Source organism: Amblyraja radiata, unplaced genomic scaffold, assembly GCF_010909765.2.
Source record: "Amblyraja radiata isolate CabotCenter1 unplaced genomic scaffold, sAmbRad1.1.pri scaffold_643_ctg1, whole genome shotgun sequence".
Classification (NCBI taxonomy): Eukaryota; Metazoa; Chordata; class Chondrichthyes; order Rajiformes; family Rajidae; genus Amblyraja; species Amblyraja radiata.
In genome coordinates, this window is record NW_022630674.1 from 1899 (window position 1) to 14731 (window position 12833).

General features: G+C 48.6%; 1 protein-coding gene across 1 annotated transcript; it reads right to left on the reverse strand.

The window, feature by feature from the left end:
* Nucleotides 1–961: 961 nt before the first annotated feature.
* Nucleotides 962–11926, reverse strand: LOC116970209 (RNA-binding protein 43-like). Its single transcript, XM_033016901.1, has 4 exons — nt 11831–11926; nt 6041–6243; nt 3046–3143; nt 962–1584 (listed from the first exon to the last, which is right to left on the reverse strand). The coding sequence occupies exons 1-4, from the start codon at nt 11869–11871 to the stop codon at nt 1387–1389; spliced, it is 540 nt and encodes a 179-aa protein (XP_032872792.1). The 5' UTR covers nt 11872–11926; the 3' UTR covers nt 962–1386.
* Between the last annotated feature and the right edge of the window lie 907 nt (nt 11927–12833).

Consider the following 12833-nt stretch of genomic DNA (forward strand, 5'->3'; position numbering starts at 1 on the left):
ACACTGGAGTTTAGAAGATGAGAGGATATCTTATTGAAACACATAAGATTATTATGGGATTGGACACGCTAGAGGCAGGAAACATGTTCCCGATGTTGGAGGAGTCCAGAACCAGGGGCTACAGTTTAAGAATAAGGAGTAGGCCATTTCGGATTGAGATGAGGAAACATTTTTTCACCCAAAGAGTTGTGAATCTGTGGAATTCTCTGCTACAGGAGGCAGTGGAGGCCAATTCACTGGATGCTTTCAAGAGAGATTTAGATTTACTTCTTTGGGCTAAGGAATCAAGAGATATGGGGAGAAGGCAGGAAACGGGGTACTGATGTGGATGATCAGCCATGATCACATTGAATGCGGTGCTGGTGGAAGAGGCCGAATGGCCTACTCCTGCACCTATTGTCTATGTTTCTACGATTGTGTTTACGTATGTGTATTATATGGTGTGTGGGCATGCTGAACAAAGCTTTTCACTGTGCCTCAGTACACATGACTGCAATAAAACTGAACCTACCCAGACAAGGTAACAGTAAGCACCATATCAATGAACAGGTAGACAAAAATGCTGGAGAAACTCAGCGGGTGAGGCAGCATCTATGGAGCGAATGAATAGGTGACGTTTCGGGTCGGGACCCTTCTTCAGACTGATGTGGGGGTGGGTGGGGGGGGGGGGCGGGAAGAAGAAAGGAAGAGGCGGAGACAGGGGCTGTGGGAGAGCTGGGAAGGGGAGGGGAAGGAGGGAAAAAGCAGGGACTACCTGAAATTGGAGAAGTCAATGTTCATACCGATGGGGTGTAAACTGCCCAAGCGGAATATGAGTGCTGCTCCTCAATTTCCGGTGGTCCTCACTCTGGCCATGGAGGAGGCCCAGGACAGAAAGGTCGGCATTCGGAATGGGGGGGGAGTTGAAGTTGCTGACCTACAGCCCCTGTCTCCACCTTTCCTTTCTTCTTCCCTCCCCCACATCAGTCTGAAGTAGGGTCTCGCCCCGAAACGTCACCTATTTCCTTCACTCCATAGATGCTGCCTCATTTTTGCCTACCTTCGATATTTTTCCAGCATCTGCAGTTCTTTCTTAAAGATATCGGGAGGAAGGGTAATTTATTTTACAAAATCAGTGTGGGATGGTAAAAGGCTCTAAAACCAGGCGACTCTTGGCATATGGCCCTCAGTGGGCAGTTTTCTATATATCACTGTACTTAACCGGCTGGCAATTGTACATGTATGACAATAACCCCACTGTTCTGCGTGCAAAATAAGATCGGTTACACGTGACAATAAACTAAACTGAACTGAACTACGAAGTGGGATAAAGAACCATTGAACCGTCGATGTCGGCACAGACATTGTGGGCGAAGGGCCTGTTCTCATGCTGTACTCTTCTATGTTCTATTCCCTGGTCGACTGAGGCATAATCACGTCCATGAGGTTTCTCCGAAGTTCCTTTAACGAGGAGAAAGACCCTCGGATCTCAACCGTAGATCCCTGGTCACTGACAATTTGAAAGCGGTGTTCGTGAATTAACTGACGAGCCATCTTTGAGGGGAAATCTCTTGTGTCCAGTTTAGTGCTGACAAACTCTATGACCTGTTGAATTAAAGAGGAACGTTCAAATTTTTTTTGGGAGGGGGGGGGGGGGTTACATGGAGGAGATATTGAGTCACACTCAGCCCAACCCAACCCGTCCACACCAAACCATCGAGCGCCTCTTGTACAGAAGCGTGAAAACACACACCTCCAGATTCAGGAACAGTTTCTTCCCAGCTGTTATCAGGTGACTGAACAAATCCTACCACCAACTAGAGAGCAATATTTGGAATATTGTGAGGGAGGCTCAGCTCTTTAACTTCTCCCATTCCCACACTGGCCTTTCTGTCCTGGGCCTCCTTCATTGTCAGAGTGAGGATTTCGCACGGGTGGCTTACACCCCAGCCATGCGAACATTGAAGGGGCTGTCCCACTTGAGCGATCTAATCCGCGAGTTCTGGCGAGTTTGCGCTCGACTCATACTCGCGGCAGCATGGTCGACACGAGGTTGTAGGAGGTCTTCGTAACTCTCCTTCATGCTCGAGAGTGGTCTCCGTGTACTCGAGGCCTCAGCTAGGTCGCGGCGTTTTTTTCAATATGTTAAAAAAATGCCCGTGAGTAAAAAAAGGTCGCCATGGAAAAAAATCGATGCTTTTTTCACTCGTAGGTTTAGTCGAAGTAGGTCGTAGTTGGTCAACATGTTAGTCGTAGGTAATCGAGGGTAGTCGTCGATAGTCTTCGTCATAGTCGAAGGGAGGTCGAAGGAGATCGGAGGTCGTCTTCACTCTCCACTATTCGGTGTCCAATTTTCCCGAAGTTAGTCGTAGGTAGTCGAAGCTGGTCTTCAACATAGTCGAAGGAGGTCTTCAACATAGTTGAAGGAGGTCTTCAACATGACATTTTTTCAACCTCTCCTAAACTCTTCTAAACTCGCCAATTAGGTCGCCCAAGTGGGACAGCCCCTTGACTTCTCTAACTTCAAGTAGCACTTGCTTTCCCTCCCTCTCCATCCCCTCCCCCTTCCCAGTTCTCCGACCAGTCTTATGGGGCTGTCCCACTGTACGAGCTCATTCAAGGGTTCTCCCGAGTTTCCCCTGATTCGAACTCGGAGAAATGGCCGCTCGTAGGTACTCGGGGCTCTCGTGGACATTTTTCAAACATGTTGAAAAATCTTCACGAGTCTTCACGAGCTTACCGCGTTTCCCGAGTACCTGCCGTTAGCGTTACGAGCCGCTAAGAGACGTCCCGAGCTCCGATGTACCCGCAACGTACATTCTACGTGCTTACCACGAGTTTGATTTTTTTTTTAAACTCATGAGAGCTCTTAAATTACCACGTACAGTGGGACAGGCCCTTGACTGTCTCCGACTACATTCTATCTCTGTCCCGCCTGCTCCCCTGACATCATCGAGAAGAAGGGTCTCGACCCGAAACATCACCCATTCCTTCTCTCCAGAGATGCTGCCTGTCCCGCTGAGTTACTCCAACATTTTGTGTCTATTCCCAAAATACATACAGTACCTGTTCAGTCTCCCCTCCTCCAACCTCGCGTACATCCAGTTTATAGTCTTGCTGGTCTAATTTCAGAATTTGTTCCCGTTTAAGGACATTATCCGCATCTGGAAGAAACAAAGGAATTAAGAAAAAATCGCAGTCATCCTTGTGTCAACTACAGATGCAATGGTGACATCGCAGGTAGATAGTGGGGGTGAAGAAGGCTTAGACCATAGACAATGGACAATGGACAATAGACAATAGGTGCAGGATTAGAGGCCATTCGGCACTTCGAGCCAGCACCGCCATTCAATGTGATCATGGCTGATCATCCCCAATCAGTACCCCGGAGGCCGGTTCTCTGGATACTTTCAAGAGAGAGCTAGGCAGGGCTCTTAAAGATAGCGGAGTCAGGGGATATGGGGAGAAGGCAGGAACGGGGTACTGATTGGGGATGATCAGCCATGATCACATTGAATGGCGGTGCTGGCTCGAAGGGCCGAATGGCCTACTCCTGCACCTACTGTCTATTACCTTGCACTGAACGTTACTCCAGCATGTATCTATCCACTGTGAAGGGGTCGACTGTAATCATGTATTGTCTTTCCGCTGACTGGATAGCGCGCAACAAACGCTTTTCGCTGTACCTCGCTACACGTGACAATAACTAAACTATTATATAAAAACTGTGAGTTTTTTCTGGAGCGGCTTGGTGGCGCAGCGGTAGAGCGGCTGCCTCACAGCGCCAGAGACCCCGGTTCGATCCTGACTACGGGTGCTGTCGGTACGGAGTTTGTACGTTCTCCCCGTGACCTGTGTGGGTTTTCTCCAGGTTCCCCAGTTTCCTCCCACACTCCAAAGACGTCCAGGTTTGTTGGTTAATTGCCTTCTTTAGATAGTAAATTGTCCCTAGTGTGTGTAGGACAGCGCTCGTATACGGGGTAACTCTTTGGGTGGCGCGGATTCGATGGGCCGAACGGCCTGTTTCCGTGCTGTATCTGCACCCTTATTAGAGGTAGTTGCGGCAGGTACTATAACAACTTTTATAAGTTACCAGACTAAGTGGGACCCGTTGGGTCCCAGCATCACACGGGAGGACTGGTCACCAACGCAATATTCCACCTCTCCACCAATTCCAATACTGTTCGCCAGTGGGGGGGGGGGCTGTCTGTTGCGCTAGTATGGGTGTTGCGGGCTGAAGGTACTGGTTTCCAGAGGGCTAGTATAGACATTGTGGGCTGTACGGATGCTTGGGCAGGCATCCAACTGTTGCAACGATTTTAAAAGCCAAGCCAAGGCAAACAATTGGGCTGCAGCCACCCGACAACCAAAATTCATTTTGTGAACACAAACTTGTTAAAAAAAGACTGCAGCCGCTTTACAGCCGCATCAAGGGGACTCACTGGGAGTAGACGTGCGTTCAGTGTTATTCTCAGCTCAGTCTCTGCCAGACCCTGTCGCTTCCTGGGTCTGGCAGAGACTGAGTAAGGCACGACACTTCCTGGTTTTATAGTCCCTCCCCTGCCGCCAGCAGAGAGAATGGGGAACTTTGTAAAAACATTAATATCTCTCTCATTTTTCATCGACGGAAAAAATCCTCCGCACTCATATGACGGAGAGGGGCTCTGAGCGAGGTGGCCAAAAATGACGGCCGTAGGTGGCGGCGTTCTCTCGGAAATCGCAGCACAGTCGGCCAAAAGCGGTCAAGATCAGAGATTTAGTAATATAGATAGATAGAGACACAGGTGCAGGAGTAGGCCATTCGGCCCTTCGAGCCTGCACCGCCATTCAATATGATCATGGCTGATCATCCAACTCAGTATCCCGTACCTGCCTTCTCTCCATACCCCCTGATCCCTTTAGCCACAAGGGCCACATCTAACTCCCTCTTAAATATAGCCAATGAACTGGCCTCAACTACCTTCTGTGGCAGAGAATTCCAGAGATTATGTGGACAGAATTAGGCCATTTGGCCCATCAAGTCTACTCTGCCATCCAATCATGGCTGATCTATCTTCCCATCCTAACCCCATTCTCCTGTCTTCTCCCCATAACCCCTGACACCTGCACTAATCAATAATCTATCTATCTCTGCCTTACAAATATCCACTGACTTGGCCTCCACAGCCGTTAGTGGCATATTATTCCACAGATTCACCACCCTCTGACTAAAGAGTGGTAAACAATTAAAGACATGTGGACAGGCACATGGATAGGACAGGTTCAGAGGGATAAGGGCCGAGCTTGGGTGGGTGGGACCAGTGTAGATGGGGTGTCTAATTGGAACGTATAAGGCGCTGGTCAGGCTGCACTTGGAGTACTGTGAGCATTTTTGGGGCACAATATCTTAGGATGTGCTGGCTCTGGAGAGGGTCCAGAGGAGGTTTCTGAGAAAGATCCCAGGAATGAGCGGGTTAACATACGATGGGCATTTGACGGCACTGGGCCTGTACTCGCTGGAGTTTAGAAGGATGAGGGGACACCTCATTGAAACGTTCAGAATAGAGTGGATGTGGAGAGGATGTTTCCACTAGTGGGAGAGTCTAGGACCAGAGGTCACAGCATCACAATTACAGGACGCTCCTTTGCGATGAGGAGTTTCTTCAGTCAGAGGGTGGTGAATCTGTGGAATTCATTGCCACAGACGGCTGTGGAGGCCAAGTTAGTGGGTATTTTTAAGGCAGAGATAGATAGATTCTTGATTAGTACGGGTGCCAGGGGTTATGGGGAGAAGGCAGGAGAATGAGGTTAGGAGGGAGAGATAGATCAGCCATGATTGAATGGCGGAGTAGACTTGATGGGCCGAACGGCCTAATTCTGCTCCTATCACATGACCTTGTGACCTTAAGGTAGGAGAATGGGGTTCGTAGGGCGAGATAGATCAGCCATGATTGAATGGCGGAGTAGACTTGATGGGCCGAACGGCCTAATTCTGCTCCTATGGCGTATGATTATGACCCTTATGACGTCTACACTAGTTGGGCAGTTGGGCCTCTAGGGTCCCTTCATCTCAGACACCGACCTTCCTCTTTGGCAAAGGTGATGAAGGCACGGCCAGCAACTGTGGTTGGGTATTCCATATCCGACACCTCGCCTCCTCCATTGTTGCGTGCCTGGAAATGAATGATCAGCTTGTCCAATGTCCGCTGTTCGGGAAGGATCGCAGGGACATTGAGGACTTGGATCTTCTTTGACCGTTGCAAAGTCTCTTCTGGTTGCTGGGTGCTGTGAAGGGGAAAAAAATGGAATAAAATGAGTTAGATAAAGATAGTGGAGTCAGGGGATATGGGGAGAAGGCAGGATGTGGATGATAGCCATGATCACATTGAATGGCGGTGCTGGCTCGAAGGGCCGAATGGCCTACTCCTGCACCTATTGTCTATTGATCCCGGCTGCGGGCGCTGTCTGTACGGAGTTTGTACGTTCTCCCCGTGACCCGCGTGGGTTTTCTCCGGGATTTCTGGTTTCCTCCCACACTCCAAAGACGTGCAGGTTAGTAGGTTCATCGGCTTGGTAAAAATGTAAATGGACTCGGTGGGCCGAAGGGCCTGTTTCCACGGTGTATTTCTGAAACTAAAGCACCACATAGCCGGCAAGGTTAGATAGTTTTTGTCGGAAGGAACTGCAGATGCTGGTTTACACCGAAGATAGGCACAAAAAGCTGGAGTAACTCAGCGGGACAGGCAGCATCTCCGGAGAAAAGGATTAGGTGACATTTCGGGTCGAGACCCTTCTTCAGAGCAGATGAGATCATTTGATTGGCTGATTAAAAGATACAGCATGGAAACAGGCCCTTCAGCCCACCGAGTCCATGCCGACCATCGATCACCCGTTCACACACTAGTTAGAAACATAGAAAATAGGTGCAGGAGGAGGCCTTTTGGCCCTTCGAACCAGCACCGCCATTCATTGTGATCATGGCTGATCGTCCCCTATCAATAACCCGTGCCTGCCTTCTCCCCATATCCCTTGACTCCACTAGCCCCTATCTAACTCCCTCTTAAATCCATCCAGTGACTTGGCCTCCACTGCCCTCTGTGGCAGGGAATTCCACAAATTCACAACTCTCTGGGTGAAAAAGTTTTTTCTCACCTCAGTCTTAAATGGCTTCCCCTTTATTCTAAGACTGTGGCCCCTGGTTCTGGACTCGCCCAACATTGGGAACATTTTTCCTGCATCTAGCTTGTCCAGTCCTTTTATAATTTTATATGTTTCTATAAGAGAGCCGCTCATCCTTCTAAACTCCAGTGAATACAAGCCTAGTCTTTTCAATCTTTCCTCATATGACAGTCCCGCCATCCCAGGGATCAATCTCGTGAACCTACGCTGCACTGCCTCAATCACAAGGATGTCCTTCCTCAAATTAGGAGTTTTACGTAACCCCACTTTCTCATCCACTCCCTACGCACGAGGGGGCAATTTACAGAGGGCCAACGAACCAACAAGCCCGCACGTCTTTGGGATGTGGGAGGAAACCGGAGTGCCCAGAGGAAACCCACGCGGTCACAGGGAGAACGTGCAAACTCCACACGGACAGCACCGGAGGTCAGGATCGTATCCGGGTCTCTGTGAGCTGTGAGGCAGCGGCTCTACCCGCTGCGCCACTGTGCAACCAGTTTTTACACGTACATGTGTAAAACCGTGCCACCAGTTTTCACAAGTTTCTGACAGCAAACTTGTAGCAACAAATCGCCGCCACCAGGTGTCACTGTCACACTCTTTTTGCTAAAGTTCTTTAAATGCCTTTGACACAGTTCAGCATCTTGCCCCCGCGGTTACTAAACTAAACGTTCCAAACTATCCCTTTTAAATCTTTGGGCGACACGGTGCCGCAGCGACAGAGTTGCTGCCTCCCATCGCCAGAGACCCGGGTTCGATCCTGACTACGGGTGCTGCCTGCACGGAGTTTGTACGTTCTCCCCGTGACCTGCGTGCATTTTCTCCGGATCATGAGGTCATAAGGAATATGCGTAGAATTAGGCCATTCGGCCCATCAAGTCTACTCCGCCATTCAATCATGGCTGATCTATCTCTCCCTCCTAACCCCATTCTCCTGCCTTCTCCCCGTAACCTCTGACACCTGCACTCAGTGGCGGACTTGGTCTAAAAATATTGGTTGCCAGGAGACAAAGGGGGCCCACTTGCCATTCATCAGGGGCCCACTTGATATAGGGGGCCCACTTGCCATTGGGCAAGCTGACACCCTGGCCAGTCCGCCACTGCCTGCACTGATCAAGAAATTAGGATTCTCTGTTTTCCTCCCACACTCCAAAGACGTACAGGTTTGTAGTCTAATTGGCTTCAGTAATAATTGTCAATTGACCCTAGTAGGATAGTGTTAGTGTGCGGGGATCGCTGGTCGACGTGGACTCGGTGGGCCGAAGAGCCTGTTTCCGCGCTGTATCTCTCAACTAAACGTATCTCAGAAAAATACTGCAGTTGATAATTGGGTCGAGTCAAGAGTCAAGTATGTTTTTATCAGAAAGAACTGAAGATGCTGGTCTACATTGAAGATAGACACAGAATGCTGGAGTAACTCAGAGGCACAGGCCGCATCTCTGGAGAGAAGGAATGGGGGACATTTCTGGTCGAGACCCTTCCTCAGTCTGATGTGAAGAGTGTTTCATGGGCATATGTATCAAGAATGGAACAATGAAATTCATACTGGCGGCAGCTTCACCGGCCTACAATGCAATAACGCACATACGATATATAATAATCAATAACACAATATATCAATAATCCTGGAGAGAAGGAATGGGTGATTTTTCGGGCCGAGACCCTTTCTTCAGACATGGGCCAAATTCAGGCATGTGCAGACATGTGAGTTTGAAGAAGGGTCTCGACCCGAAACGTCACCCATTAACTTCTCTCCAGAGATGCCGCCTGTCCAGCTGAGTTACTCCAGCATTTTGTGTCTGTCTTTGGTGTAAACCAGCATCTGCAGTTCCATCTTACAAATCAATAACCCTAATTACTTCTCCCTGTGACGCGTGGGTTTTCTCCGGGTGCTCCGGCTTCCTCCCACATCCTTAAGACGTGCAGGTTTGTTGGTTAATTGGGCTTCGGCAAATTGCCCCTTAGTGTGCAGGGAGTGGATGAGAAAGTGGGATAAGACGTAAAGAACAATAGTTTTTTTACTCAGTCTCGAGCAAGGGTTCCCAACCTGAGGTAAAGTTACCTCCTAGGGGTAAATTTTGCCTACCCAGGGGGTACATTTCCCTGGGTAGGAACTCTTTGAATCACTTCCCACTTGAAGGCAACTCCGGGCTGTCAAAGCTGCCACAGCCAGACATAAAAACAGCTTGTTCCACGAGTAGTAGCTCTACTCAATAACCAAAAATCTGTAGACACCTTTTGCTCTGGTATTTTATTTACAATAGACAATAGACACTAGGTGCATGAGTAGGCCATTCGGCCCTTCGAGCCAGCACCGCCATTCAATGTGATCATGGCTGATCATCCCCAATCAGTACCCCGTTCCTGCCTTCTCCCCATATCCACTGACTCTGCTATTTTTAAGAGCCCTATCCAGCTCTCTCTTGAAAGCATCCAGTGAACCGGCCTCCACCGCCCTCTGAGGCAGAAAATTCCACAGACTCACCACTCTCTGTGAGAAAAAGTGTTTCCTCGTCTCCGTTCTAAATGGCTTACCCCTTATTCTTAAACTGTGGCCCCTGGTTCTGGACTCCCCCAACATCAGGAACATGTTTCCTGCCTCTAGCGTGTCCAAGCCCTTAACAATCTTATATGTTTCAATGAGATTCCCTCTGATCCTTCTAAACTCCAGAGTGTACAAGCCCAGCTGCTCCATTCTCTCAGCATATGACAGTCCCGCCATCCCGGGAATTAACCTACGCTGCACTCCCTCAATAGGGTGATTTCACGAAAGGTCACTGGAGCGTAGATCCGCACCCACGTGACCGAAAATTTTAACTGGGGGACAAGCGTCACTTCCGGTACATGTTAGTGAATGGGGAAACACGCACTTTCACACCCGTTAAAAACATCGAAAACGGCCAGGTTTTGAGCTGCAATTTACTGAGCCAGTCGGGGTGACCGTGAGGCACAGCTACCTAAATTTACAGTAAAAAAAAAAGATAGAAACTAAGGTAAATACAAGAGGGAGCTGAAGGGGCAAAATAGGCGGAAGTTGATAGCGGACATTTTTCGTGGAGATTTAAAGATCCAAAATATCGGGAATTATCGCGTTTGCTCGCTGCATTTCATCTAAAGTAAGGCATTATTGGCTTTGTTATCTTTATTCATTTGTTAGATGAAAAGTATTAAAAGTTAGAAATCCTTCAGTAAAATTGCAAAATCGCCCATGGTTCTCGGGTGGGTTTTAACATGCAAAATGAACACGTTTCTGAAGCTACAATTACCATTTAAATATCCGTGAATCATAAATGCGTCTTGAAATAAATTTTACTCAGATGCAAGCTAAGGAATGGTATAATTGTCAGCTGTTCATTTGACAAAATCAGGACATTTTTTGGCTAATAATAAAAAACTTTTAATACTTTTCATCTAACAAATGAATAAAGATAACAAAGCCAACAATGCCTTACTTTTGATGAAATGCAGCGAGCAAACGCGATAATTCCCGATATTTTGGATCATTAAATCTCCACGAAAAATGTCCGCTATCAACTTCCGCCTATTTTGCCCCTTCAGCTCCCTCTTGTATTTACCTTAGTTTCTATCTTTTTTTTTTACTGTAAATTTAGGTAGCTGTGCCTCACGGTCACCCCGACTGGCTCAGTAAATTGCAGCTCAAAACCTGGCCGTTTTCGATGTTTTTAACGGGTGTGAAAGTGCGTGTTTCCCCATCCACTAACATGTACCGGAAGTGACGCTTGTCCCCCAGTTAAAATTTTCGGTCACGTGGGTGCGGATCTACGCTCCAGTGACCTTTCGTGAAATCACCCTATAGCAAGAATGTCCTTCCTCAAATTAGGGGACCAAAACTGCACACAATACTCCAGGTGTGGTCTCACTAGGGCCCTGCACAACTGCAGAAGGACCTCTTTGCTCTTATATTCGATTCCTCTTGTTATAAAGGCCAACATGACATTCACTTTCTTCACTGCCTGCTGTACCTGCATGCTTACTTTCATAGAATGATGTACAAGGACCCCCAGATCCCGCTGTACTTCACCTTTTCCCAACTTGACGCCATTTAGATAGTGAATGGTAGCTGGAGTAATTCAGCGGGACGGGCAGCATCTCTGGAGAGAAGGAAAGGGTGACGTTTCGGGTCGAGACCCTCCTTCATACCACTGGGTTGTAAGCTGCCCAAGCTTACAATATGACTACACATTTAAGGTCATAAGGGCTAGGAGTAGAATTAGGCCATTCGGCCCATCAATTCAAATCCGCCATTCAATCATGGCTGATCTATCTCTCCCTCCTAACCCCATTCTCCTGCCTTCTCCCCATAACCCCTGACACCCGTGCTGATCAAGAATCTATCTATCTCTCCTCTGCCTTAAAAATATCCACTGACTGGGCCTCCACAGGCTCCTGTGACAATGAATTCCACAGATTCACCACCCTTTGACTAAAGAAATATCGCCTCATCTCCTTCGTAAAGGAACGTCCTTTAATTCTGAGGCTGTGACCTCTAGTCCTAGACTCTCCCACTAGTGGAAAAATCCAGGCCTTTCACTATTCAAGTTTCAATGAGGTCCACCTCCCTTCTAAACTCCAGGGGAGTGCAGGAGTGCTGATCATATGTTAACCCACTCATTCCTGGTGAACTTGTCCAACGTGAATGTGACAGAGAGATACCTCACCCTCAGGTCCTTACCAACAGCCTGCGCCGAGCTGGGCCCCATCCTGCCTCTTCATCCTACAGAGTGGAATAGCCACAGACTGACTGACGACTGTGTCGGAGAGAGCACAGGAGAGAGGTGAAAGTGAAAATGAAAGTGAAACTGCCTGTCCCCTCTGTGAGTCTCTCTTCTTCCCATACAGAGGCTCCAGGCAGCTGCAACTGCAAAGGAGCAACAGGAACTATGAACGAGACCAGAGGGCAGGGCTTTAAGCTGAGAGGGGCAAAGCTTAAAGGAGATGTGCGGGGGCAAGTTGTTTACACACAAGAGTCCTGGCAATACCCTCGTAAAGACCAGCCCCAGCTTGGCAGCAGGGTGGCACAGAAGCCCAGCGGCAGAGTTGCTCCCTCACGGCGCCAGAGACCAGACTACGGGCGCTGTCTGTACGGGAGTTTAGTTTAGTCGAGACATAAGGAATAGGTGTAGAATTAGGCCATTCGGCCCATCAAGTCTACTCCGCCTATCTCTCCCTCCTAACCCCATCCTCCTGCCTTCTCCCCATAACCTCTGACACCCGCACTGATCAAGGAATTAGGATTCTCCGGTTTCCTCCCACACTCCAAAGACGTACAGGTTTGTAGGCTAATTGGCCTCAGTAAAAATTGTCAATTTATCCCTAGTGTGTGTAGGATAGTGTTAGTGTGCGGGGATCGCTGGTCGGCGTGGACTCGATGGGCCGAAGGGCCTGTTTCTGCGCTGTATCTCTAAACTAATCTCAGAAAAATACTGCAGTTGATAATTAAGTCAAGTTAAGAGTGTTTGTGTCGGAAAGAAGCGCAGGTGATGGTCTACATCGAAGATAGACACAGAATGCTGGAGTAACTCAGCGGGACAGGCAGCGTCTCTGGAGAGAAGGAATGGGCGACGTTTCGGGTCGTGACCCTTCTTCAGACTGGTTGAGTTTAGTTTATTGCCAGGTGCACCGAGGTACAGTGAAAAGCTTTTTTGTTGCGTGCTATCCAGTCAGCGGAGACACCG